This window comes from Leishmania panamensis (genome assembly GCF_000755165.1).
Source record: "Leishmania panamensis strain MHOM/PA/94/PSC-1 chromosome 34 sequence".
NCBI lineage: Eukaryota > Euglenozoa > Kinetoplastea > Trypanosomatida > Trypanosomatidae > Leishmania > Leishmania panamensis.
In genome coordinates, this window is record NC_025881.1 from 1,748,412 (window position 1) to 1,775,054 (window position 26,643).

Consider the following 26,643-nt stretch of genomic DNA (forward strand, 5'->3'; position numbering starts at 1 on the left):
CGGGGTCTCGGAATGAACTCACGATTGTGGAAGAGATGAGACAAAACGAAATCAACACGCTACAGCGAATAAAAAGACTCATCAAAGGTGAGCCGTAGGTGTGTGCTGTAGCGCTCCAACTAAACGATTTCACGTGTTTCCTTTGCGTTCTTTCGATAAATCTCTTTATTCTCCACCATACTGACCCACTCCACTCTTTCGATTGTTGTGCAGCTGTGTGCTCGTTGAGTTGGTCCTTCGCTGCCACTTTCTCTTTCACCTCTTTTGCGGATGTTCTTCTTCACCAAGCGTATCACTGGCGAGTTGAAAAACAGAACGCACTAAGGCAAGGAGGCAGCACAGAATGGCCACAACACGGCTCTCGTGGCTATCCGGGTGCTCTCTCTCTCTCTCTCTATGTGTGCGTCTGTTGTACCCAAACACGCTTTTCTCCTTCTACCGTGCGCAGCCGACGGTGTGAATCTTTTCCACTGACAGACACGTTTTACATCTCTCCTGCTTCACTCTCACTTGCCTCTCCCGCTCTCCTACCCTGCTTCCTTGTCTTGCTTGAGTAAATCACAGACTCGCTGCTGCATCTACCGTGAGTCGTCCGCCCCCACGCCCACTCCCCATTCGCTTTTTTCCCTTGGAGCGACTATCGATGCAAGCCTCCTTCCTTCCCTCACTTTGACGCCCACCCCTCCACCTCCCCCTCCCCCCAGCGGTGGCATCTACTTCTCTTCTACCCGGGTCGTTTTTTTCAGCATCCCTCCGATTGTCCAGCTCGACTCAGAGCCTCTCCTGTTTTCGTTTGGCGTGGACGAGGAGAGACAGACGCGTCTACTGGCCTTCAAGAGTGCCTTGTCTACTGATTTGTTCTCTGCTGTGCAGACTCTCAATTCTACGATGCAGCAGCAACAGCACAGTGCGCACTTCGCGGAAGAGCGCGCCCTTGACCGAGGCGCCGCCTTCGACGAGCCTCAGCAACTCCCCAACTCCGTTACCGGGGAAGCAGCGGGACAACCTCTGCTGGAGGTGGAGCGTCTTGCCGAGCATGGCATCGGAGCCGCGGACATTACAAAGCTGAAGCAGGCGGGGATCTTCACCGTTCCCGGTGTGCAGATGCAGTGTAGGAAAGACCTCATTCAGATAAAGGGTCTCTCCGACGCGAAGGTGGACAAGATCATCGAAGCCGCGCGGCGTGTGAGCGACGTGGGCTTCATCACCGGATCGATCTACCTGCAGCAGCGCAGCACTATTCTACGTATCTCCACCGGGAGTACAGCGCTCGATCAACTGCTTGGCGGCGGCGGCATCGAGAGCCGCTCCATTACGGAGGCGTTTGGGGAGTTCCGCACCGGCAAGACACAGATCGGTCACACCTTGTGTGTGACCTCCCAGCTGCCGCTGGAGATGGGCGGCGGCAACGGAAAAGTGGTGTACGTGGACACTGAGGGCACATTTCGCCCAGAACGAATTCGACCCATTGCGGAGCGCTTCGGGCTGGACCCGAACTCCGTGCTGGACAACATCCTTGTCGCCCGCGCCTACACGCACGAACATCAAGCCCACCTACTCTCCATGGTAGCGGCCAAGATGGCAGAGGATCAGTTTAGCCTGCTCGTCGTAGACAGTATAACAGCTCTCTTTCGCGTTGACTTCTCCGGCCGCGGCGAGCTCGCGGAGCGGCAGCAGAAGTTGGCGAAGATGCTGAGCCAGCTTATGAAAATTGCGGAGGAGTTCAATGTCGCCGTGTACATCACCAACCAGGTAGTCTCCGACCCCGGTGGCGCCTCCATGTTTGTGGCAGACCCAAAGAAGCCTGTCGGCGGCCACATTATTGCCCATGCCTCGACGACGCGCCTGTCCCTGCGCAAGGGCCGTGGCGATCAACGCGTGTGCAAAATCTTTGATAGCCCATCGTTGCCGGAGCTCGAGTGCGTTTACAGCATCTCTGAGCAAGGGATTACCGACGCGGTTGAGTAAGGGTCCTACATGGGAAAGTTACAGAATACTTCAAACCCTTCTTTCTTGGTCGGGTCTTCTGGTGTGTCTGAGCACGGGTGGGCACCTCTGTGATTTCAACAGAGGTGCATGTGCGTCGTCGACCTGTGCGCGAATGCACCGTACTCGAGGCTCACACGCAGGCACACAGCGAGTTTAGGGTCTCGCTCCTTTCTTTTCTTTCAACTGCTTCAACCTGCTACGTTCTTGTGATAGACATGACAGTGCCTGGACAGCAACAATGGTGCACTTGTGCGTTCGTGTTTTTTTTTTCTGACATCGGCCGACTCGTCTATCCGACTCGTAGGTGAGGTGGGCGAGTGTGGAGGGCACAGCAAGGGGAGGGGGTGGAGCATGACAGGATTTGAAAGCGATGCCAAATGAGGTACGGCCGTCGTAAGCGGATTTTGCCAACACGACCTCCTACTCCAGCTTTCTCTGTTGTTTTTTTTTTCGTTCTTCAGAGAGGGAACATATGCGCGCTCATGCTGGTTGTGAAGCCCACTGACACCCTCGCTGACGGTGTAGTGACCTGGAGCTCATCGCCCACCGGCACCGCCATTCAAGGTGCCTATTCGCTTACTGACGTTCTCCATCTCACTCAATTCCCTTATTCTTTCCTCGCGGAGGGAATATTTATCTCCGCAGCAACTCTTACAAGGGCGCCGACCTCACCTAACACACAGCAAAGCTTGTGGAAGCAGGCCACAAAAGAGAAGTGTGTCGCGACGCGTCGTTGCTCCTCAGCCGTACACTTGTCTCGTCACGAAGAGCTCAAACGGACGGTTACATTTGTTATTCAACGGCCTTCACGTGACGACTGTCTTTCTTTGGGCACATCCCTGTGCCTGCCGTAACAAGACCTCTCTCGTGCACTACTTAAAACCTCATTTTATTTATTGTGCGTAGCAGTCATTAGGGTCCGTCACCATGATGCGCTCGTCGGAGAAGCATCAGGGCGTAAAAGCCATGCACATCAATCGTGATCGTATCAAGGAGAGAATTCAAGAAAAGCACCGCGAGCAGCGGCAGCGGGTGCGGGATAGTCGACTGGGAGGACTACGTAGGGCGGAGAGCGGCGAGACATCTGACCATGCGTGGTGTGCAGGCACTCGTGAGGCAGCTGTGACGGGTCATCCAGAGGTCGAATCAAGCACCACACGCGCGCCTGACACCACACTGTGCTACAACTCCGACGAGATTTTGACGACATCGGCGGTACAGGACTGGTCTGATATTGGCCACGAGTTTGGCGTCAACATCCACGACGCTGATGTGATGGAGTATTTATTAGGTCTCGAGGAGGAGATTCGGCAAGAACAGTTCTTTCAGTTTTACGATCAAACAAACAGTAACGAATGGGAAGAATACTTCTGCTATCTGACACGCTGATAGAAAGCTGCGTGTGTGAGTTGTGCACTTTCACACTGCCTTTTAGGGAGAGAGGGAGAGGGGGGAGGCGCTCGCGCCACAAGACTTGTGTAAGTGCATGTATTCGGCCGAATGCTCGTGTTAGTGTAATTTTATCACACACGTCAGGTCTAACCTCATCGTCTTCTTTACGCGCCGCCCCCTTCTTCCGAGATTTGTTTGTCTTCTCTCTTCTTTACAGTCCGGCTCACCCGAGTTTCTCCGTTCTGTTCTCTATACTTCCCCCAATTTTTCTTCTTTTTCTTTTTTAAGTGTGTCCGCCTGCTCCATGTGGATCGTAGTATGCGAGTTGGATCGCAATGACGCAAGAAGGCAGCTTGTCGTCGGGTTTATTCTGTCGTTGTTTCTTTAGTTGGCTGCGTTTACTGTAGCTTGACGACCTTCTGCCGTGCCGCACTGTCGCCAACCAGGCTCCCCTGTGACACCCGGTGCGCGACCCCCGGTTGCAACGGTATTCACACGTGTGTGTCTCTGCTTCTGATCTTCTTGAGAGCTGCTTGGCTGTCGAACTTGCGCACAGGGAATTCTAATGCGCCTACCACACTTGGCTTCCCTCGATCTCTATGGCCACCTGTGAATCTGCTCTTTCGCCTCTTTTCGAATTTTTCAGCACTTCCCGTCCTTTTGGCCTCCTCCCCCTCCTCGATATTGTGTGTCTGTGTTGCTGTACGGAACTCACTGACAACACCGACGAGAGACGGGTTGACATACGACTGCTGCTTTAACCTCTCTCCCCATCGACACCAGACTCCGGCGGATACCGTACTGCTGGAAAGGGAGGGCTATGGTGTATAATGCGTGATGCAGCACCTATATAGTTGTCACTCTCCAACCACCGTACTCCTCTCGTTCCAACTCCACACTGTCGTTGACGTCCCCTCCCTCTTTCTCGCACTGATGTCACCCGTTTGTGGCGTCAACTCCCCTCCCCATCCTGTGTTTATGCTTATATGTTTTTTTTTTTTAGGGGGCACTCTCCCTCGTGGGACTCACAGCTCTCCTCACCGTCTGTCCTGGTCCTCACATACAGGCGAATTCTGCAGCTGGATTGAGTTGAGGAACACCTAAAGTAGGCATACAGCGCGCATTGGGAGCACCGATGGAGATCACGGATGCGATGAAGGAGCGTCTTCGCTACTTCTTCGTGCATCACAGCGAGCCACCCCATCCTCTGTTGACCCACGATGGCGCCAACGCATCTGTCTTGCCTCGGACGAGCGGCAGCACTGCAGTAGCCGCAGCTGGCGGGCGTTCTGTTTTTATTCAAGAAGTGGACTGCATGAAGCTGCTTAATGTCTGTCCAGAGGTGGGGTGTGCGCTGCTGGGTCAGACCACAACGGTCATGGATGCGCTGCGTGTGGAGTGTGCGGCGCTGTGCAAAGAAGCTGGGCAGACGGACATCCTTAGCAGCAGCATTTCCATTCGCCTTACGCATCTGCCCGTGGTGATGACAGGACTGCCGTCCGTGCCGCCCGCTCGCGGTCAACTCGTGCAGCTTTGCGGGTCGATCATTCGCATGTCAACCAAGCGCGTGGTGCCGTACGCATCGCGGTTAATGTGCCCGCGATGCCGTGATACTATCGAGATATTCACAAACCCCTTCGACCGCGCGACGGAGACCAAGACACAGTGCTCGCAACCAGCCTGCAAGCACGAGCCGATGCAAGTGATTAGCCAAGTTTGGATGGACTACGCCGAGTGCCGGCTGCAGCAGCGGTCCAACCAGTCGGGCCGCCTGCCTCGGAGCGTCCTTGTCACGCTGGATGACGAGCTCAGCATGAAGTGCTCGGTGGGCCAGTTCGTAGAGGTGGTGGGGCTTGCCTTTCCTAAATGGCGGCATGTTTTCCCATCTAGCAGACCCACCATCGAGCCGGCCATCTGGGCGATCAACGTACTCCCAATGGAAGCGTACCGCGGGGCAGCTACAACAACGAGCGGTGCACCGGGACTGCGTCGCCGCAATGGTAAGACGGACCGGCCAAAGTTCAACCCGGAGCACTTCTTCACCTCCTTCTGCAAGAACAAGCGCAAGCGTGGCGTGACGTTGACGCGTTCTGTGTGCCCACATCTCTCGGGGCTTTTCGCACCCCGCCTCGCAGTGCTGCTCTCTGCCCTCGGCGGGACGTCGACGACGGGGAAGACCTCCATGCACGTGCGCAACACAATTCACTGTCTCTACGTTGGCGACCCCTCGACTGGTAAGACGCAACTATTGCGCTTTGCCGCGGCCATCGCGCCACGCAGCACCTCAACGACCGGCATGGGCAGCACCTCCGCCGGTCTTACAGTGGCAGCCGCAAAGGAGCATGGCGAGTGGGTGCTGGAGCCTGGCGCCTTGGTGTTGAGTGATGGCGGCTCCTGCATCATTGACGAGCTACGCACTGTCTCTCCAGCTGATCGTGCCTCACTGCATGAGGCAATGGAGCAGCAGACCATTTCTGTGGCAAAGGGCGGCCTCGTCACGAAGCTGCGCACAGCCTGCGCGGTCTTGTCAGCCTGCAATCCCCCTGCCCGCCGCGGTGGCCGCACAGAGATCGGTGTTGGCGGCCCACTGCTGAGCCGCTTCGACTTTATCTTTCTTCTTTGGGACACACCGCAGCCGGAGGTGGATGCGCGAATTGCGTCGCACATGCTGCGGGCAAACACTGGGGCACAAACGTCGCTGGAAGAGGATGAGCTGACGGTGGAGGAGGTGGCACGGTACCTATGGTGGGTGCGCACGCAGTACGGCGCTGCAGACGGTCCTCTTCTCTCCGACTCGGCCGCTGACCTCTTGGGCCGCTACTACGAGATACAGCGGCAGCGCGGCGCCAGTCCGTCTCTGGACGACGCGGTACCGGTGACGGTGCGGTTCCTCGAATCCCTTGTGCGACTTGCACAGGCGCATGCGAAGCTGCACCTACAGACGGTGTGCACGCTGGAGGACGCTGCAATGGCAGTGTTTCTCATGGAGCGCACCGCGTATAGCCTCAAGTGCCCGCTGGACGCTGTCGAACCTGGGGTGTGCAGCAGTTCGCGTGAGTTGGACGAGGTGTTTCTCTCAGACGACCATGAGTCCCTCGCTCAGCAGGATGCGGTGCTGTCCGCCATCATCGATGTCATCTTTCACTATCAGCTGCCGTCAGCGGACTCCTTTAATGGTGCCGAGACAAGAGGTGAAGGAGAGATTGCTTTGGCGGACCTTCCCTTCATGCGGGCGATGCGCATCACTGACGCTTCCCAGTACAGGAATTCCTCTTTGCCCACCGGCAATGTTGTAAGCGAGGACGACGAGGCCAACGGCTCACTGCTGACTCAGCGGAAGGTTCTCTCAGCCTCCTTGCATGCCAAGACTCTCGTCGCCATCTCCAGCGCTGAGCGGCTGGCGGAGGAGGTTGGGCGGACCTCTGGCACCGCCTACAGCGTTGCTCGCTATGCTGGTTCCAGTATTGAACTGGCCGCTGACTCGTCGCCCACAACCGTGGCGGCTCTGTTGCGCTCTCAGCACATGCGTCAATCTGTGTCTGTTGCTGCGGCCGTGGCGGTCCCCGGCGTACCCTCTGCATTGCCTGCCTCTCAGTCACGCCCTCTTCCCGCTCACGTCGAAGCGGAAAAGGTACCAGAGTACACAGAGTTGTGGACTGGGAAGAGGCCGAGAGAGGAAGCCGAGGATGAGGTGCTGCTAACGGATAGCGACCACCAATCTACACCCTCCAGCGCGCCGCTCTCGCAACCAGTGCCGGCTCGTCCGCTGCCATCACCGTCCTTGTCCATTCCTGAAACGAGCTCACCGCCGTACTCGCTCCGGTCAAACGGTACGCGTAAACGGTCTGCTGAGGACATAATGCGTAGTCTTCGATTTCATCCTTGATGATGGGACTTGCTCTTTTCGTATCGTGCTTGCCTGCTCTATTCGTCCGGTGATTAAACGAGTTATTCCCGGAGAAATTAAACTGCATGCATGTGCGCGCGCACACACACACAGTCATGTGCACCGCGATAAAACGCGTCTAACGACTTTGAACTCGGTCGCAATGAGCTGTGTATGCGAGCCACCTGTGGGTGCGCAAGCCTGAGCGTGAGCAACAAGAGCTGCCCACTTTCCGCCACATATTTCTCGATGGCCAGTGAGGCCAGGCGTCTGGCTGAGCATTCTTTTTGCTCCTGCACTTGGCTGCCTCATGTGCAACATGGAACTACATAAGAGGGAGGTACATGTGTCTTTCATTAGCGAAGAGATGCGCAGCGCGATGTCCCATGCATTTCTTGTTCTCTGTCTTGCTGGTACATTGTGGAATACTGATAAGGTCGCTGTCCAGGTGGAATCGGTCCCCATCGACGCAGATCTCATCGAGAGACGTACTCGCCAATGGCCATATGTGAACCCTCATTCTCTCCTCTGTTTCGTTGCGTACGCCTCTCTTCCCTCCCACTTCTCCGTACATACCCTCCTCTGCTCCCTTTTACACCACCCTCGGTGGGACGACTACCGTCTCCTTACGATCTCCCCTTGTGATGCCGTTCCTTGCCCTGCCTACCTAATCACCCACGCACTCATGCGCTTCTCTCTCAAACAAAGCGACAATCACGAGTTTTTACAACACCTGCTCCCATAAGGTTACTGCATGTTGCCTATATTTGCTTAGCACTTTTCTTCTTAATCTATTTTCTTGAATTTTTGTCCTCCTCACCTCTCTTGTAACTTTACTGCCGTGTGTATTTGTTTGCTGAGTGCTACGCCTCGTGCAGTGAGCCTTTCGCCTTGTAATACCTGCAGCCCCCGCAGAATCGTAGAGCGTGGACTGAGAGAGGGAGAAAGTCGTAGAGCAATCGACTTCGGCCCCCTCCCCCTCTTTTGCTTCTTCTTCTACACTCTGTGCGACCTCCTTTTTTCTCTGCCCGCTGCGCGTTTCCTCGTTCTGTTTTTCTTGTTCTTTGGCGTGCGTGCGTGCGCGTTGACTTGTGTGTGTGTGTGTGGGTGCGGGTGTGTTGTTGTCCGTCTCTTCCGCTTCCGCCTCAAAAAAAAAGTCTCGCTAGATTCTTTTGGCTGAGCGTGCTAGGGCCGCTCTAATTTAGAGAAAGGAGTAGAGCACGAAGGAAAATACAACCCAAACGAGGCACACCAAATCCGAGAAGCGGGGAAACGAAGCGGCTCAGTCTTGCATGTAGCGCTCGACGTGCCTAGTTAAGAAAGTTGCTACTTTCATTCTTGTTCTTCTCTACTCCGTTCGTGTGTCTCCATTGTGGTGAGTTTTTGTATTCTTCGCAGTGTCGAGTATTTTTGTTTCTCCTTGTCCACATGTACGACTGCCTTACAAAATTGGTTTAATGATCTTTTCGTCTCCTTTGCTTGTGTGCACGCAACCCAGGACTGCTAGAGGGTGCAGAGGAGGAAGAGAGTCTAGAGGCTGAAACAAGAAAACTGCTGACTGGCTGGAACCTACACCGTTACTCCCCCTGTGTGACCACCATCGACTTAGAAGGTTAGTCACTCCTCTTTGCATTCCGCTCTGTTGGGCCTCTCACGTACGTTCTTATGTGAAGCTGCAGTTGGCGTCTCTACGACATTCCTTTGGAGATTTTTTCTTTTTAGTTGTATGTCCTGTGTCTTTTAAAGACTTTAACCACCGCACCGTCCTACGCCACCCACCCGCCGGAAGCGCCTCGCATACATAACAAAGAGGGAGTTAAAAGGGGAAGGACACCCCATAACAAGAAACACTTCGCTAGGTATCGCCGCCACGAAACTGAAAAGCAAAGCCGCCTTTATCCGGCAGCTCTCTGCTACGATGAGCGCGTCGGCAAACGCGTTTCCGGCGCTGCCGGATACCTTCAAGTTGCCCTCTGTCGCAACCGTGACTCGCAAGCCGGTCCGTGTGGTGCGACAGACACGCGCTTTGCCTGCCATGACCCGTGGCTTGGTTGCGCCGGCGCCGTCATCGACGCCATCTCTCTATCCGCAGAGTCTCTGGTGGGACGCACAGCAAGGCAACGAGGACACAGATAAGATGACGCGCAAGCGCACCTACTGGGCGAGCGACTACCCTCCTATTGTCGTGGGCAAGTATGTGACAGACCCGACAGGAAAGGACTTTTCGGACCCGCGCTACGTGCCCGCGGGGACGGCGGCGCGCTCTCGGTCATCATCGCGCACCATAGTCAAGAGCGACGCAAGCACGGTCGCTCTTAGCCGTGTCGCCAGCTCCGTGACGACGTACTCCAGCTGCACCACAACCTCCTCGACCGTTCAAGGGTCTGAAGAAGACGAAGAGAACGCTGCGATGCAGATCGCTGTAAAGCGGAAGCTGCTTACGGTGGTGGTGCCTATCTACCCCTCCTCCGCTGCGAGCTTTTTCTTCCCGACGTCGTACGTGCATTCATCTCGTGACTCGACGGATTGGCGAGGTCTACCAAAGAAAATTAACGACGATCTGCACCCCGACGACCGCACCAATGTCTCCCTCTCCTTTGTGTCTGTGCGCGAGAACAACCTGAACCGAATGGGATTATACAAGATTGGCCCCGGCGCTGTCGCCTTCAGCGCTGTCATCAAGGCCTTTGAGGCGGGCGGACTCAGATACACGGACTCCAACAAAGACTTCAACATATTGTGGGCCAAGCGGGCCACCGTCTACACCCTGTCCTCGCTGAACGCGTACCAGAAGGTGAACCACTTCCCCGGCACGTGGGGTGTGGGGCGAAAGGATCGGCTGGCCAGCAACATTCGCCGCATGCAGCGCTTCTTCAGCGACGACGCCTTTGACATTGTGCCAAAGTCCTTCCTAATTCCGCAAGACGAAGCGGAGCTGCGCCGCGATGCGGAGATGAACCCCGGCACCCCAGAGAAGCCGCTGATCTACATTGTCAAGCCCGGCGCGTCGAGCTGTGGACGAGGGATTCATCTGTTCAAGGGCGTGCCCCCCATGCCGCGGGGGGTGGGCCGCGAAAAGGAGATGGTGTGCCAGAGGTACATTGGCAACCCTTTGCTCATCTATGGCCGGAAGTTTGACCTACGGCTCTACTGCGTCGTCACCTCGTTCGACCCATTGCGGATCTACCTCTTCGATGAGGGTCTCGTGCGATTTGCGGCAAAAAAGTACCGAGGACCCGACCAGGACCTCGATAACATTCACGTGCACCTTACCAACTACTCCGTTAACAAGACAGCGGAGCTGAGCAAGGAAAGCAACGGTAAGGATTACGATAGTGATGATCCACTTGACATCAAGTGGTGCCTCTCCGACTTCAAGCGGCACTTGGCGTCCCACCACCCGCTGGGGCTGGATGCGTGGTACCGCATTCAGTCAGAGTGCGAGGATGTAGTGATAAAGACATTCCTCAGTATTGAACACAGTGTCGTGGAGGAGGTGACTCGCAACTGCGCTGATTCCAGCGGACGCAACTGCTTCGAGCTGTTTGGGCTGGACTTGATGGCGGACACCAACCTCAAGGTGCGACTGCTGGAGGTTAACATCATGCCATCGTTGGCGACAGCCAGCTCTCTTGACAAGGCCGTGAAGTCCCGCATGCTAGCCCATCTATTGACGCTGGTGCGTGTCATTCCGTATCGTCGGGATAGTCAGCTGGACCCCGACAATGCGGAGGGCACCTACGTGCCACGCGGCATTCAACGGCAGGCAGGGGAGCGCACGTACAAATTTGGCAAGCATCCTTTTCCGAGCCTTCGCATTCTGGAGCGGCCGCTGCTAACCACCTTCAACGACCCGAGAAACGAGGACTCGCTCCTATCGAAGGCTGAGTTGCTCATGCTACGCGAGTATGAGGAGGAGCTGCAGTGTGCCGGCGGCTTTCGATGTGTCTACCCCGTTGGGCACACCGTTGAGCGATACCTTCCGTACTTCTCGCATGGTGTTCGTCGCAGCAACTACCTGCTGGCGTCGGCGGCGGTGATGAGGTCGCAGCTGCCGCCGCATCAGCGGCTCTTCGAGTAATGCGGAAAGGATACACGCTGTCACCGAGGAGGTGCGGCTGCATTGTGAGCCGAACTCTGAGAAGAGGCATCCAATGGAAGGGTGTGGAGTGAGTGAGACGTGCGGGGAGGAGCGAGCCGGATGTGTGTGTGCTCTGTTCGAGGGCATTTTACTCTGGACACTCATTCAGTGACGAGGTGCGTAAGCTGCTCGCAACGGAGGGCAACCTACACTACCACGCAACGCCGCCACTGCAAGGGCAGTACCGTCGACTAATTAAAGATGCTTGTGAGAGAGCGGCGGCTGTCTCTTTGTTTCACGCCTGGGTAAATACGGTTTGCTTGGGTGTTGCCATTGTACTTCCTCTTCCTGGCCGCCTTTCTGTGAATATAGAGGAGGGTGGGTGGTCTCGCTCCTCTTCTCCTTGATCTGGTGCACGTAGATTGATGTGATGGCGACGCACCTCTGCGGGTGTGAATACTGTCATGAATAGTTGATCCTATTTTTTTTCTCCTTCGTGACTTGTGTGGGCGCTCTATCAGACCATACGACCATGTCAATAGTCTCTCTGTATTACAACCTCTCAATCCCCTACACTACCTCTCCCAGTTTCTGTGTGAAGAGGTTTCGCACTCCCCGCCACTTTTGGCGTTTACGGCCTACGGAGCTTGATTGTTTCTCAGCCCTTCGACGCGCATCTTGTCGTCGCATGTGCGCCCACGTCTTTGCTATCTACACCCTCCCCTGCATTTTGCCCCTCCCCCCCTCCACTCCCCCTCCGCCTCCCTCTCTTTGCACATCGATTTATTGCTTTAGTTTATATCGCTCTCCATCGGGTCCAACGCACATTGCGCTTGTCTTCCTTTTCGGTTTCTTCTACTGCAGTGGTTTGCTAAAGGGCCCTTGCCAGAGACTTCGCTTTCGGTGTTTACTGTTGCTTATCTTTTCTCTCCCCCTTCCCAGCACTCTCCAGTCATCATCATGCTGGACTACCTCATCCCAATCGGCATGGCCCTGGCTGGCGTCTTCATCATGATGTTCATCTTCCAGAACATCAGCACATCAGAGATTGGCAGCGACTCGATCGTACCCGCTCGCAAGCCGCGCTCCAAGAGATCGCAGCGTCCGTCGCAGAAGTACACGGACGACGTGCTGGACCTGGCCACTGAGCAGCTTATCGCGTGTGAGGTGGCCCGAAACCCGTCTGGTATGATTACTGACAGCAAGACAGTGACGCCGCAGACACTCGATAGCATCCGTGGTCGCCGGCAGGCCAAGGAGGAGGGCCAGCGCACCCAGACTCATGCCAAGGTTAGTGAGCGCCAGAAGCAGTCCGCGAAGGACCAGGGCTTTAAGGTGGTGGAGAACCTGAAGGGCTTACCGAAACAGCAACACCAGCAGGAGAAGCCGCAGTTCGAGTCGGAATCGGCCACGTCTATCGAGGATCTTGATCGTAAGCTGAGCCTTTTCTTTAAAACCAACGGCTCCCGAAAGGTCAAGGAGGTGAATCTCAAGGAGGAGGTGCCGGCCGAGAGCGGCTTGAACCGCGGTCACGTTGTCCTGAAAGGCGACTTGAGCAAGGCAAAGTGCTGGTGAGCGCTACCCACGCAGTCCGTGCTCGCGTGTGCAAGGAAGGGGGTGGGGGAATAGGAAGAGGGTTGCACATGTAACTCGCACCTTCTCCCTTTTTTCTCATGTTCGCCATGCTCACACAAGCGTACGGATGTGTGTGTCAGCTGCTTCCCTCCTCATTGTAGGCTAATGAGCTGTTTTGCTCTCTTCTCGGTTGTTGTTATGAGTGGGTTGTGAGACGGTGGCGGCGGTGCCGAGCCATCCTTGTTGTCCACCGATGTCCGAGCTCATGCGCGTGAGGTACTTTTGTTGACACTATGAGTAACTCACTGTGACTCCATTCAAGGACCATGGCGACTGGCAGGCACCAGACGACGCGTGAGTCGGCGTATGATCTGTTTGTTTTTGATATCCGCATGGGTGTCGCTGTCTGTGTCTTTTTTCTCATTTCACATTCTCACGCAAACGCGTGCTTTGGCACGGGTGTGCCGCAGAGGTAAACTGATGGTGTACCATCTGAGGCCCACGACATTGTCTTCCTAAAAGGAATAAAAGGTGTGTGCATGTGTGCCTCTGCGAAGGGGGAGGGGCGGCGGCGGCTCCGTCATCTTTGCCACAGAGAGAGAGGTGCGGGACGGAAGGAGGGAATGAGTGGCGGGGTGGGGACAGAGTGCGGAAAGTGCGTGTTGCTCGTGTTTGCTATGGACGTTAAAAAGGGGATGAGATGGCGGAGTATCGTCGCTTGAGGTGCACTTGTGCATTGCGTGCGCATGTGTGTCACTACCCATGCACCTTTGCGCCTTTTCTCTCTCGTGTTTGGGTGTCTCCTGCGGGGCATGTGAATGTGCCTGTAGCCGAATCGATGTTCAACGGCTGCACGTTACCCTTGTCTCTGCTTCTCTGTCCTTTACGTACACCTGTGTGTGCCTGGAGGTGCTCAGCCGCCATTGTTCGCTCCAGCGGGTTCGTCCGCATACCTCAGTCTTGCCGATGAAGCTCTTTATCGCCTGCGCACGTCCCCCAAAGGAGCCCTGTCTCGTTGTTTCGCTTCAAAGAAAAATAATTCGTCAAGTCTTTAGTTATTTCCTTTTGGACTCGTCGCTCGGCCGCGTGTATTCCTTGGCGCGGATCAGTGTGGGCGAGTTTTTGTGTTTGTGTGTGTTTCTTGTCGATGGTTATCTTGATATGTTACTGTTGCGAAGGCCGTGCAGTGTCTGCTGCTTTGTCTGCGTGCGTGAGCGCACCTCAAGTTTTCCTCTGCTGCCTTCCTGATGGCTGGGGGACCCCCTCAGTGCCTGGTATTCAGGACCTAGGACCCACTTTGTGTGGGGAAGCCAAGCAGAGCCCCCCTATCATCTGTCCATGCCAAACCGCTTCTGGCGCTGACGGGGCCAGGTGCCCACAATGTAGCGAGGTGAGAGCGATGCACCGCTACGGATGCCGGCGGTCGGGTCGTGGATGGCGCGGCGTCGGAGCGGCCTGCGACGGTGAGCACGCCTGTGCCATCCATACGATTGGCAGAGTGTCACCATGACTCAAGCACATGCCACCCTGCCCTCACTTCGGACTGGTGTGGGAGCCGGAGCCGCCTGGAGGGACTCGCCAGGTGACTGCCGGCGCGTTGGGAGCGGCTGTGAGGACCGACCTGCGGAGTGGGAGGAACCGTGCCCTGATGTCGGAGTCGGCGCAGTGCTGCAGTGCGTGTCTTCGGCTGCCTCGCCCCAGGTGATGGGCCTGTGGCAGGTCGGAGGGTCGAGTGGAGTTGAAGTGAGGCTCTATGACAGAGAATGGGCACGTGGAGAGGAAGGAGAGCATTCTTGCACACTCTCCGACACCTACTTTGTTATCCTGATTTTTTCGTCTCTTGTGAATTCGTTGTGTACGCGTCTCTATCTTGCGGAAAAGGCCTTGCAGGAAGAAAATATCTTAAGGGATCCCCTCATCGCGGAGGAGGGGCTATGCGTCATGGGAGTAGGGGCGATGTGAGGAGGGGAGAGGTTGCTGCATGACTTTTCTTCGCGTAATCCCTATCTTCTATGAACGGACCTACTCCACTTAACGGGTGGCCATGCTGTGGCGCTTCACGGAAATCCACCTTTCTTGCTCTTTCGCCTTCTTAGTAAAGCGATGGCTTCTTACTGCTGCTGCTCTCCCTAAGGCATAGTCGATTCAATTCCGGTATCTCCTCTCCACTGCACGTCTTTGCCTTTTTCTGCCACTCATCAACGTCACGACACCCCAATTCATATACACGCATCTGCCTTCCACTCGTACTACTCCGCGTTCTGCATCCGCAACACGATCGCGCACCCACGCACCAAAGCTCTATGCTCCACCTCCTCGCTTTTCACTCCCTTTTTCAATCTTAAGTCTCTGACCCTTGTCATTTCACTTTTTTTTGTAGCTCCCTTGTCTTTGCTCCCTTGCCAATTTGATTCCCCGCCCTTCCTCCTTCCTCTCTCTCTGTCCCCACCCCCACCCTTTTTCACTCACTCACCTGACACATTTTCTATTCTCTTGGTTTCGTTTCACGACCATTAGTTGCTTCCTACCCTTTTCGCTGTTTTCTGGTCTCTCTCCTCTTTCCCTCCCCCGTCCTCCTCCCTTTCTCACTCTTCTATCTAGCCCCTTCTTCTCTCTATCTCATTCGCGTCCTCTTCAACTGTTGTGGGCTGACCTCGGCACACGCAGGCGTTCACGTTCACGCGCTTGATCACGCCCGAGAACGACGGGGTCTGGCTTTAGGGTTTTGCTTGCTCTTTTATCTTGTGCTGATTGCGCTGCTTCACCCACGTCAGTGTATTTGTGAGTAGGGGAGAACTTCGCGGGTGTATGTGTGTGTGGGGGGACAAGTATCGTTCGCAGTACCCTACTCCCTTTCTTGGCGTACAAGCAAAGCATCTTTCTCCAGACTCCTTTAGTGTTCTTCGAGACGACGTCTCCTCCTTTCCTCTCTTCCATCCCCTCTACCCACCACAACTTTCCCCTGACTCCCTCCTCGTTTCTCGCCACAGCGCTCGCCCCCTGCCTAGGCTTAATCCCTCGGGCACACAGCACACGAAACGCGTACACTTTGATACGCACAATCATACACACGTCCGAAGAGCGTTGGTGACTTTTTCCTTCTCGTGTGCCGGGTTTTACGGTTGCACGGTGCTGCTAGAGTAGGAAGAGGCGTACGCGCACTCTGTGCGCTCCTGGCGAGGAAGGGGATAGGGAGGTAAAAAAAAGGAGCCCCATAGACAGTACAGAGCAAAAACCAAGAAACACACATCAACGCCGACTAGGACGAGGGGCGCGTGCCTTGGTGCAGGAGCAAAACTGTAGACAGGGTGCACCACCGGAAGAGATTGCCCGATCGAGGACGTCTAAAAGGCAAAGGGAGCACGAAAAGGAGCGACTGAGTAAGAACGAACAAGAGGAGGCGATCCCGTGAGGGCGCCGCTTCGCTCTTTCCATCCTCTTCTTTCCTCGTCGTCTGCTGTCGGGTCTGTTCAGTCTTTCTTTGCCTTTTGTGCGTGTGTGCTCTTCGTTTTGCTCTGTCTCTCTCTTGAATGAGCTCCTGCCGGCTGTTCTCTTTCTGTTGTTCTTCGTCAGCTCCCTCCCGTTCTCTCGCTCCCCCGCGTCTTGACTCGTGCGCTTTCGTTTCCTTTTTTCTTTGTTATTTTGCTGACGCCTGCCTGCGTAGGCAACCGTTTTCACCCAAGGCAAGAATAAAGAAAGAGATTCAGAGCGTGTGAACTAGCGAGCGAGCGAGCGAGAGAGAGAGAGAGAGTGGCTCTGAAGGTTAGAGCAGCGCCAAGAGGCACGGGATTCGACGACGCGCATCGGCTAGCAAGTCACATTTTCAACGCCTCTGCTTTGCGCCTACTGTTTTTGTCGGTTTTCGCCTTCTCCCCCTTTTTCTCGTCATTTTTCCAGCTCGGTATTTCTGTTCTGGGCTGTTGGACAGCTTTGTGTTCGCTCTAGCGCTCTTCGCACACAAATACACACAAGACCAACGTGATCAGGCTCTCTTATCAGATCCCCACTCAGGTTTGTGTGGACGACGAGCCGGAAATCTCTCTACAGCAGTCGTCTCTCACTCTTTTGCTCTCTCTCTCTACCGTCCAATTCTGACTCTGGCTCGTCGCCACGTGGAGTGTTAGGTGGCGCACGCACACACACACACACGCCTTCGTCTCGTTTCTCTCTTTTTTTTTTCCTTTCTTCCTCGTTCTTTGTGTTGCTGATTTCTAGCAGCTCCCCCTTTTCTCCTCCACTTTCTTTTATTTTGCTCGTGTGTTTGCCTTCCTATTTGCACTCTTCTTCTCTTTTCTCTCTTAAGTATCCCTTTCCTCCCTTTTTTATTACTTTGTGTGTACGTGTGCGTGAGATTAGCTCATTGCTTAGCCGCTCCGCAGTCTATCCTTTCAACGTTTCAGATTTACCGCCTCGAGATTCTCTTAGCCTCTGCTAGTGTGTATGTGTGTCTGTGCCTCTCTCTCTCTCTTTCCCGTGCTCTCTTTTCGTTTCACACAAACTCACTCACACTCCCACGCACTCCACAACACTCTCTGTGAGGCAACGTGCGCGCTCGAGCTCGATTCACCGCGGCCGCCCTTCGCGATTCTAGCTAACATTTCCACTCCCTGTCGCTTCTCGTCGCAGTTACACCACTCACACCAGGCCACTGTTGGCTTTTCCTTCTTTCTTTCCTCTCTGTTATCTCGTAGCATTCTCGAGTTGGGACTCGTTTGTGTTGTTCGCTGAGCTCGCCTCCCTTTTTTCTGTTCGCCGTGTTTCGGATGTGTCTTCGTTGTAGGCGCAACGTTACTTGTGGACTTACTTACCTTCACCCTCACGAAAGCTACGCGCACGAAGCGAAAGATCCCTAGAAACACCCACGGATAGACGGAGGAAAGCATCCTCATCTATACACAGTCACCCTTGATCTGGCACGGCCCTCAATCACACCCTCCCTCTTACGCCTCTCCCTCTTTGTGTTCTTTGGCGCACGTTTTCTTTGTTTTCGTTTGTTTTCTTCCGCTTCACCGCCTTCTTCGTCTCTGCTCCGCGTGCTTTGCTTTTCTGTTTCTCTTTTTCTCCCCCTCTCTCTCTGTGTGTTTCCTTCTGCGTGCTCTCCCTCTATCATCTCTAAAGGGACATTTTCTTGGCTCTTCTGTCTCCATCGCTATTTGGTTTTCACTCCCCTTTTTTGCCTCGTTCGCCTCCTCTGGCACTCCCCCTGGTCCCTCTTCCAACCTATCAGAACTCACGCATCTACCCGTTTCTCCTTCTCCTACGCAGGCTCATACTCACCCAGCACTGCATCAGAGGCTGGCTGGTGAGGAGTGCACATAGAGAGTGCTGTGATTGAAGCTCCAGTAGCCATTAGCACCGCTGCCAGCACCCGGCCAGAACGACAGCAACTTCTTTACTTTGTCGCCTTCCGTGCTAACACGCGTACTTCGCTCCACCGGAGGCAGAATCGGCCTCCTCCTGGCCTTTGTGAAGCACATCTCTTCTTCTCTGTGTCCGCGGTCGTGTGTGCTGTACGAACGAGGGTAACTCGAACACAGTGCACGGCCCCCAAATGTCTGGCGTGGATGCTCATGGCAAGGCCATGGGGGAGGCGCAGTCGGATAGGCCGGTGAGCTCTTCATCACTCACCGCAGCATCTCGAGCTACTCCTAACCCGACAGCAGCAGACACTGGCACTGCTGCCCATGCCGGTGGCTCCCCCGTGGATAATGAGACGGACGAACATGTGCCACCGGTTATTGCGCACGTCCGGAAGAACTTCGGTGTACTCGCCCCAACCATTGAGCCCTTCATCTACCGTAGCGGTTGCCTGAACAAATCAGTAGTTGATGTGTACAACAACCTGTCGCGCAACTACATTGCCATTGTAGACGCTGCCTTAAAGCAGGTAGGGTTTGAGGAGTTTTCGATGCAGATGCAGATAATGCTGACCCAGATCCTCTCTGAGGAGTTCGGCGAAGATACGGAGTATCTTGTCAACACCATCCTCACCTACACCGGCGCCGACTCCCTGTTCGTCTCCCTTCTTTCCAAATCTATGTTGGACCAGGTCATCACGTACGCACAATCGATCATGAGCGGTAGCATGTACGGCATGGGCTACAACATGCAGGGCGGTGGAGGGGGTGGTGGTGGTGGTCGCGGTGCTGAGGGTGCCAGTAATAGCTACTACCGTGGCGCACAACAGCGCCACGGATACCGCAGTGTCGGCGAAAATGGGTCGCCGCACGATCCTCGCGGCAACTCTGTCACCGCCAGCTCTCCGCATCACGACGGGGCCGCACAACAGAAGCCGTACCGCAGCAGCGGCCTCGCCCCCCAGCCCAGCGACCCAGGCAGGGAGCGTAGCAGCGATGATTTACGCGCCAATAGCGATGTACTTTTTCAACGCGAGGAGAGTCGAGAATGGGGTGCCGGTTCAGGGCCGCATCGCGGCGCTACCGCGATGGGAGGCGTCCACGTAGATTCTGGTGCTGCTCCCCGGGGGGTCGGTGCCGCCCTGATGAGTGGGATGGGCGCAGGTGCAACCGGTCGCACAGAGGTGTCTGTGAATAAGTCCATGAGCGACACTGTATCGGGTGCAGGAGTGATATCGCGTCACCCGCACCATCATCTTTCCTCTTCTGCTGCCGCCTCCGTGACATCCTCGAAGTCGCCGTCGATGGAGCGAGGTGCAATGAATGTAATACCCCAGCACAACCTTCTGATGCCGCGAATGTCACCGGCGAGCAACCAGCCGCGCGTGCCCACGCCAGGGGCGCCTAACGTGTCGCAGCCCACCACAGTTTCCCCGATGCCGACGATAGGACGTGGTGGGCCGGGGATCCCGATGCACCACCATCACCACCACCTCGGCATTGGCGCAATGGCAACCAACAGTGCCCCCGCCAGTGACTGGGCTGGCAGCAACACGGCATCTGGGTCCACATCAAATATCAACCCCACCGGGCAGCACACCCTAACCCCACCGTCATCGCAGTCCGCATCCATGCAGCAGCACCAAACGCAGCAGATACAGCAGCAATCCCAGCAACAGTCGCAGGCGCGTACCATGAACATTCCCGCCCCATTGAGTGTGCAGCGTCGTACTGAAAAGAACGCGGTAGTAGCAACAGCAGCAGCAGCAGCAGCCACCCCGGCTGCTGCTGCATCCTCCTCGGCAGCCACGGCACCCGCCAACGGCAGCGCGCCTGCCAACTCGACTAGTACCAATAGTAATAGCGCTGTTGCGGAGGCAGGAGTCGCTCTGCGCACCATTTCCGCGACTCTTGGCGGAAACGCGAACGTTCCGGCGCCGCGCGGGGCACAATCGCTCGCCCATCACCAGCACCACATACCCCTCTCTCACCACCATCACCATCATCACCACTTCGCCGCGCCCCCACCTGCGGTCACGGCAGCTGTGCAGCTGCCGTCCGCTACGCAGTCGCAACCATTCACCGAGGAGCGGGTTGCAGCTGCTTCTGCCCGCTCGACAAGCTCACCGGCGCCGGAGGTGAGCTTGCCTGCTGCTCGGACCTGTTCATCGACCCCAGCCTCCGTCACATCCGCCCCTGCCGCCACGAACGCCCCGACGACTTGCGCACCCCCGCCAGCGCTGCGTGGTGTAGGCCGCATCCCTATTCACCATCACCACCACCACATCCACGTGATGGTGAATAAGGTAGAGGTATCCTCGTCGCTGCCGCAACGGCTGCCGCAACAAATGCCTGTGGCACCGCAGCTGCAGCTGCAGTCACACCCGCCGCAGCGTGTAGCCACCCTGATTGACGGACATGAACAGCAGCAGCAGCAGGAGAGGACCAACGCCGCTAACGGTCGCTGGCCTAATCACAAGGAGGAGCTGCGCGGAATGCTGTTGACCGCACGTGTTTCGGAGAGCGCGATCACGCACTTGCTGACGGATGTGAACATAGAAGAGCTGCGGGGCTTGAAGTACGTAGATTTTGAGAAGAAGCTTCGTGGCGGTATTCCGCTCATGTTAGACCGTCAGCGCATCCGTCAGGTTCTGTTTAGCAGCGTTGCTGTACCGGGACAGTCAAGCGATAGCGACGAGCCCGCCATGCGCTTCCACCGCAAGAACACAACCAGCGAAGTAGGTGCAGAGGAGGAGGCTGGTGGGCCTGGCCTGCCTAGGCGGCCTGCGGTCACTTCCAGTGGCGCGCAGAGTCCGGTGACGCCGTATCAATCCTTACCTATGAGCAAGGCTGGGGTGCAGGTGCCGCAGCCTCGCACGAAGATGCAGCAGCAGCAACAGCAGACGCTGCAGTCCATCAACGGTGGTAACACTGCGACCTCGCCAGCGGATGCGAGCTTTTCCTCTCCGGAGAAAGAGACTGAGAAGCGCGAGAGCGGCACCAAAACAGGGAGTACGACCACGACTAGCGGCGCACCCACCTCCCCGGTGCGAGGCCCGACTCCGGCGCCGTCCCCCAACAGCAGCTACAGTCCTAGTACTCGTAATGAGGAGACGGAGGATAATCGTGAGGAGGAGCAGCGACGTGGTAGCGGCCGCCGCGGTGGGAAGCGTGGAGGTCTGGGTCGTGGCGGCTTTGGCCCATCGCGCGTGTGCAGGTTCTTTGGTACTGCAGAAGGATGTCAGTACGGAGACAAGTGCCACTACGTGCACAGCAAGTGAGCGACGACAGCAGCGAGGATGGGTGATGGGCCGGTAAGTGTTTCTAGTGGCTCTGATGCGGGCTTCGCGAGTTGTGCCCTCACTTCATGAATTCCAGGGACTGTCCGTGCACGTTGTCTACATCATGATCCTAATAAGGCCCGGCACGGCGTTCCCGCTCACCTTCATTACTTCCAGCACTATTTCGCAGCCCTGCGCTCTGCTGAGTGATTGCTCCTCTGCTAATTGCCGTCGAACGGGTAGTTAGGCATGATATGCTGGAGTAGCGCTGAAGCTTCTGTAGCATGGACCTTGTGCTTTTCTCACTGTGCTCGTTGCGCTTTGGCTGCTTTATTCCTGCCGCACCTGCATCACATGTGCCGGCCTCCCGCATTCACTTCTCCCCCTCTCTCTGCATATGGGAGTCTTCTCTGTGTTGCTAATGGCCCATGTCCTTCTCCACATTGGTTTCGTCTTGAACCGATAACCCGCATCTCCCCACGCCGTTCCTTTTCGCTTTGTTTGCTTGTTTTTTTTCTCTCTCTCTCTCTTGCCACTCGCTTGTCCCGTTCTTCTCTCTCTCTCTCTGTTTGCTCTGTACACTTTGCTGGCACGTTGCCCCGTCCCTTTTGTGTTTCTCCTTTTGTTTTTGTTGGCCTCTGGTGCTTTTTTCGTTTGGTTTGCTCGGCTGTTTTTGGCTGTTTTCGTTTTCCCCTCCCCCCTTTCTCTTTGCGTGCGTGCGCGTCGGCGTGCCTGGTTTGTCTCTCAGTGCTTACTCGTTGAGAATTTTCACAATGGTTGTTTTCTGTTCGCCTGTGTGCGCTGTTCGTGTGTGTGTGTGTAGGGGGGTGGGTGGGTGTTTGTGTGCTCTACTTTTTCGTCTTGAAACTGGTGAGGAACGAAGAGGAAACGCTTACGTAGCAGGCGATGAAGATGCCCTTTTTTTGATTCGCCCTTCTTTACGGACTAGCAAGAGCATCTCGCGCCCACCTTTTGTCGTTTCCCCCCTCCCCTCCTTCACTTGGCCGCCTTCGGTTTACATTAGGTCAGCAGATAGGGTCAACGAAGGCCAAATCAAGCGTGAAGTTCGTGAAGAACTCCTTCGTTTTCCTGTCTCCTCCCTTCAAAGCCGGCGTTAGCGAAGTGTCTCGCCTCTTCGCAAGTATGTCTCTCTCTTTTTGTTTGTCTGCCTGTCTGCCTGTCTCTGTGTTTTCCTGTTTGTTTTGTTGTGCGTGGCCCCCTTTTTTGTTTACTTTGGGCTTCTTTGTCTTCTGTGCTCTCTCTCTCACCCCCCTCTCTCTCTCACCCTCTCTTGTTCGTATTATGATTATTATGATGAAGTCTTTTTGGTTGTTGTTGTGTGCGTGTGCGTGTTTGCTTTCTTGAGCTTTCTCTTTTGTTTTCCGTTGTAGATGTTTTAGGTAGGAGCTCGGACAAACATACACACATCATCATCATCACCGCCACTACAACAAACCTGCGCACACCCACACCCACCCACACACATTTCATACAAACATGCACACGTACTTTCTCTCTCTCTTTCTCTTTTGTTATAACACACACTGATGCACTGCACTGCGTCCCATTTTAGGGCACATGTGCATAAACACACAGACACGCAGGTGATGTCGCTTTTTTTTTTTGCTCTTGACCGCTCTTCACGACGCACGCGCGATGCATCTATCTGGAGGAACGACGACGACAAAGGTAATAGAAGGATACTACTGCGAGTGACTCCTCCGGCCCATTCCCCTTTCTGTTACTCCCTGTTGCTCTGTTCAGGTAAACGACGACTAAGACCAATTGGCGTGTTGGTGGCTGAGGGAGGCACTTCTGGTCTGTATCCGTGCCTACCCATCTCAGCATGCACTTGTATTCATCCGCGCGTTCTTTTTGGTAGATTGCTGTGCACAGGAGGGACAGGGCAGACGAGGCGGAGGGGAGGAGAGACCGACTCCCGCCTTCCCCATCGCCACTACCGACATCACCAGCGTCAGTTCGTCTTTGGGGGAGGGGGTTACCTTCGTTTTTCGTGACTCTCAATCGCACCAGGGTTTCTCATCCGTGTGGATGTCTTCTTCTCGTGAGTTGCATGTCTCTGTTCATTGGGTGCCCCTGCTGACACGTCGCTGTTTTGTTGGACTTGTCTCTTGCCCCCCTGTTTCTCACCATCTCGCATCACTCAACGCATGGGGTGGGGGTATCCAAGGAGCTTTCTTACCTACTACGACCTCGAACTCGCAAGCGCACCCCAACGAATGTCCAACTGAAGAAGCAAGATGCGTGGAGGGTCGCAGAAGGAAGACCAACTTCGACTGGGCTGTCGAGCATCCTTCCTGCGCTCTTCTCACACCACTGAAAAGGTTCGCAATCTCGAGTCGGGTTTCTCTTGCAGACGCGATGACTGCAACAGACGCGTCGAAGCCCGAACCCGGTGACGCGAGGCGTTTTGCTTGATGTGTGCTGACTCACTGTTTTATTGTTGGATGTGCGCCCAGGCACGGGCTACTTCGTATGCGCGTGGAGTGTGCAGATGGCGTTGCATACGTATGCTACCTGGACAGCTGCCGGCGCGCATACACACACTCAAGGAGTCCCACGTTTACATCCTAGACGTTCTGCACACGGCAAGTGGATAGCGTTCCCTGTGTTCTGCGTGCCCTAACTGCCCCTCCTGTACAAGTTTGTGCATCTTCTTCTCGCCTTTGTTTTTATCATTGTGCTATTCAAGCGCAAAAGGGCTTTTTAGCTGTGCACGCGTGCGCGTTTGTGTGCAGCTCTTCTTTGCTTTCGACTGCTTCGCACCCCCCTTCCCCCCACATACGGTGTTCGCGTCTGTATGTGCCCCCCTCGTCTGTACGTCTTTGTCTGTTGTATGTGTGCTCTCTTCTAGTGGTTGCATGGGTGCCTGTGCACGTGCGCGCCTCTCTCTCTCTTTCTCTGCCTGGGTGTGGCTGTAGTTTTGATTTTTCTTCTTTGTCGTACTCTCGCCTTTTCCTTCCGCAATATTGTCTTGTTCTGTTTTGCCCCTCCCTCCCTCCTTCCTCTTCTTCTTCCCCCCCTTTCCTTCCTTCCTCTCTCTTAGTCACTCGGTCGCTCTCTGTTGATGATTGCGTGTGTTCAACGTAACAGAAAGCAGCAGAAAAGCAGGCAAGCAAACAAAACAAACAAAAAAACGTATTGTTGTCGTTTTTTTTTGGTGTGGTGGTGGTGGTTATGATGGTGTTTGTTTGTTTGTTTGCTTTTCACTTTTCAATCCTTCACCACTAACCAAAAAAGTCAGCTGTCACCTTCATCTAAGAGGTATTAGGTAAGCTACGTAACACTTCTCTGGAGAAAAAGAAAGAACTAACAAAGAAAGTGCACCTCCCACCCACACACGCACACACACACACACACACACACACGCAACGCGCCCTCGCAAAACTGAAAACACGGAAGAACACGAGGACAAAAGAGGAGGATGGAGGCACTCGAGTCACGCTAGTGGCCGAGCTGTTTCGTCGTGGCCGTACGATAGGTAGCGCACGCAGGGTTTTGCGAAAGAATGCTGTGTGCAGGGCTTTTTTTTGCCCTGCTCCGCACCGCGCCCCTCTAACTCTTTTTCTTTTTGCGACCCTTTTATCCCTCCTCAGTCGTGCATTGGGCCTACAGTGAGGAGGTGTCAGAGAGTACAAAGGGCCGAACTAGCGCTGCGTTGCAGTTTTCCGATTGCATCTTCGTTTGTAGCTAACCTCGGTCGTGCATGTATGGTGCGGAGCTGCACTGCCACAGGACTACCTTGCTTCAAGGCGTCTGCGCTGAGGCTCTGTATTCTCTCTTCTGTCCTTTTTTTGTTACTCTGCTTCATCATGTGCTCTTGACGATGCACACATCATTCGATGGTGCCGCCACGCCCGCAGGTTGCACACTGCATCTCCTTCACACCCGCCCCCTTTTTGAGGACGCTTCCCCCTCCCCTTGCAGCAAGAACAGCAAACTCAGAAGTGTAGCCAAAAACACGCGCTGCTGGCACGCTACTTCACCATTCAAACGTTTCGCTTTGGCTTCCGCTCTTTTTGTTCTCTTTAGGTGGTCACACACCAAATCAGCATGAGCTCGCAGCTTACTGCTCCAGCGGCAGCTGTTGCCGAGTCCAACGGTCCCCCAGGTTCATCCTCGAGCCCTACGGCTCCCGTTTCGCCGACCAACTCGTCCCTCTCCCCTTCAGCAGTGCTATTACCGAGCGTTTCGACGCCTCTCACATCACAGACAGGTGCTCTTACTGTCAGCCCGACTTCCGGTACTGGGCAGCTCGCGGGGAGTTCCCCAACGTCCTTGTCCACGGATGTGACGGCGGCGAACGGTGGCACCGTCGGCGCAGCTACGGCGTCGATGAATGCGAACGCGTTCAACAACGGCATGGGCACCGGGTATGGAATGGGTATGGACCCATACTGTATGAGTGGCATGTACGGCGGCTACGGTGGACTCGGCATGGGCGGTATGTATGGCGGTCTTGGAATGATGGGCATGGGTGGGTTAGGCATGTATGGCATGGGCATGACCCCCGAGGCGCAGCGTGCCCAGATGATGATGTTCATGACGAGCCGCATTATGGAGCTGTGGGGCATGTTTTCGCAAGTCATGCAGATAACGCTCGGCAGCGCCGTTCAGTTTGTTGGCGAGTATGTCGGCATCACTCAGCGCATGGGACAGCTGGAAGAGGAGAACCTGAATCACGAGGAGCGCTACATGAGTCGCAAGTACGAGCTACGCAAGGCACTCTCTGATATACCGCGTGAACAGCGGTATATGCCGAGGCGAACACGGATCCGCAAGCCGAAGAAACTCTCCTTTCTCCGCCACTTCATCTTTCGTCTGCTTCGCCACGTCGTCATCTTTGCGGCTGCCTACTTCCTCTCAAAGCGGGTTACATCCTTGTTGATGGACCGCTACGGTAAGAAGCTGCTGAGTGCGTCCGGGCCCGAGGCGCTGGCATCCTCTACCGCCTCTAAGACTAGCCTCTAACATACACTCGCTGTACAGATTTGTTGGCGTTGGCGACGACGAGGGGTGGGGCTGGGGAGCTGCTGACCGGCGTTTCTCTGCGGCAAAGGA

At 55.3% G+C, this 26,643-nt stretch overlaps 7 protein-coding genes across 7 annotated transcripts, besides 1 other annotated feature; all 7 read left to right on the forward strand.

Moving 5' to 3' along the window:
* Positions 1-888: 888 nt before the first annotated feature.
* DMC1 (meiotic recombination protein DMC1, putative) lies at positions 889-1,968 on the forward strand (the record flags this gene model as incomplete). Its single annotated transcript, XM_010704591.1, has 1 exon — positions 889-1,968. The coding sequence occupies one exon, from the start codon at positions 889-891 to the stop codon at positions 1,966-1,968; it is 1,080 nt and encodes a 359-aa protein (XP_010702893.1).
* A 948-nt stretch (positions 1,969-2,916) lies between these two features.
* Positions 2,917-3,378, forward strand: LPMP_344750 (hypothetical protein; the record flags this gene model as incomplete). Its single annotated transcript, XM_010704592.1, has 1 exon — positions 2,917-3,378. One exon carries the CDS (start codon positions 2,917-2,919, stop codon positions 3,376-3,378), a length of 462 nt encoding a protein of 153 aa, XP_010702894.1.
* A 1,138-nt stretch (positions 3,379-4,516) lies between these two features.
* Positions 4,517-7,267, forward strand: LPMP_344760 (DNA replication licensing factor MCM9, putative; the record flags this gene model as incomplete). The annotated part of the gene is made up of 1 exon (XM_010704593.1): positions 4,517-7,267. The coding sequence occupies one exon, from the start codon at positions 4,517-4,519 to the stop codon at positions 7,265-7,267; it is 2,751 nt and encodes a 916-aa protein (XP_010702895.1).
* Positions 7,268-9,185: 1,918 nt separating this feature from the next.
* LPMP_344770 (tubulin tyrosine ligase, putative) lies at positions 9,186-11,348 on the forward strand (the record flags this gene model as incomplete). The annotated part of the gene is made up of 1 exon (XM_010704594.1): positions 9,186-11,348. One exon carries the CDS (start codon positions 9,186-9,188, stop codon positions 11,346-11,348), a length of 2,163 nt encoding a protein of 720 aa, XP_010702896.1.
* A 960-nt stretch (positions 11,349-12,308) lies between these two features.
* Positions 12,309-12,923, forward strand: LPMP_344780 (hypothetical protein; the record flags this gene model as incomplete). The annotated part of the gene is made up of 1 exon (XM_010704595.1): positions 12,309-12,923. One exon carries the CDS (start codon positions 12,309-12,311, stop codon positions 12,921-12,923), a length of 615 nt encoding a protein of 204 aa, XP_010702897.1.
* A 1,243-nt stretch (positions 12,924-14,166) lies between these two features.
* Positions 14,167-14,692: a repeat region.
* A 3,782-nt stretch (positions 14,693-18,474) lies between these two features.
* LPMP_344790 (hypothetical protein) lies at positions 18,475-21,561 on the forward strand (the record flags this gene model as incomplete). Its single annotated transcript, XM_010704596.1, has 1 exon — positions 18,475-21,561. One exon carries the CDS (start codon positions 18,475-18,477, stop codon positions 21,559-21,561), a length of 3,087 nt encoding a protein of 1,028 aa, XP_010702898.1.
* A 4,356-nt stretch (positions 21,562-25,917) lies between these two features.
* LPMP_344800 (hypothetical protein) lies at positions 25,918-26,553 on the forward strand (the record flags this gene model as incomplete). Its single annotated transcript, XM_010704597.1, has 1 exon — positions 25,918-26,553. The coding sequence occupies one exon, from the start codon at positions 25,918-25,920 to the stop codon at positions 26,551-26,553; it is 636 nt and encodes a 211-aa protein (XP_010702899.1).
* Positions 26,554-26,643: the final 90 nt, after the last annotated feature.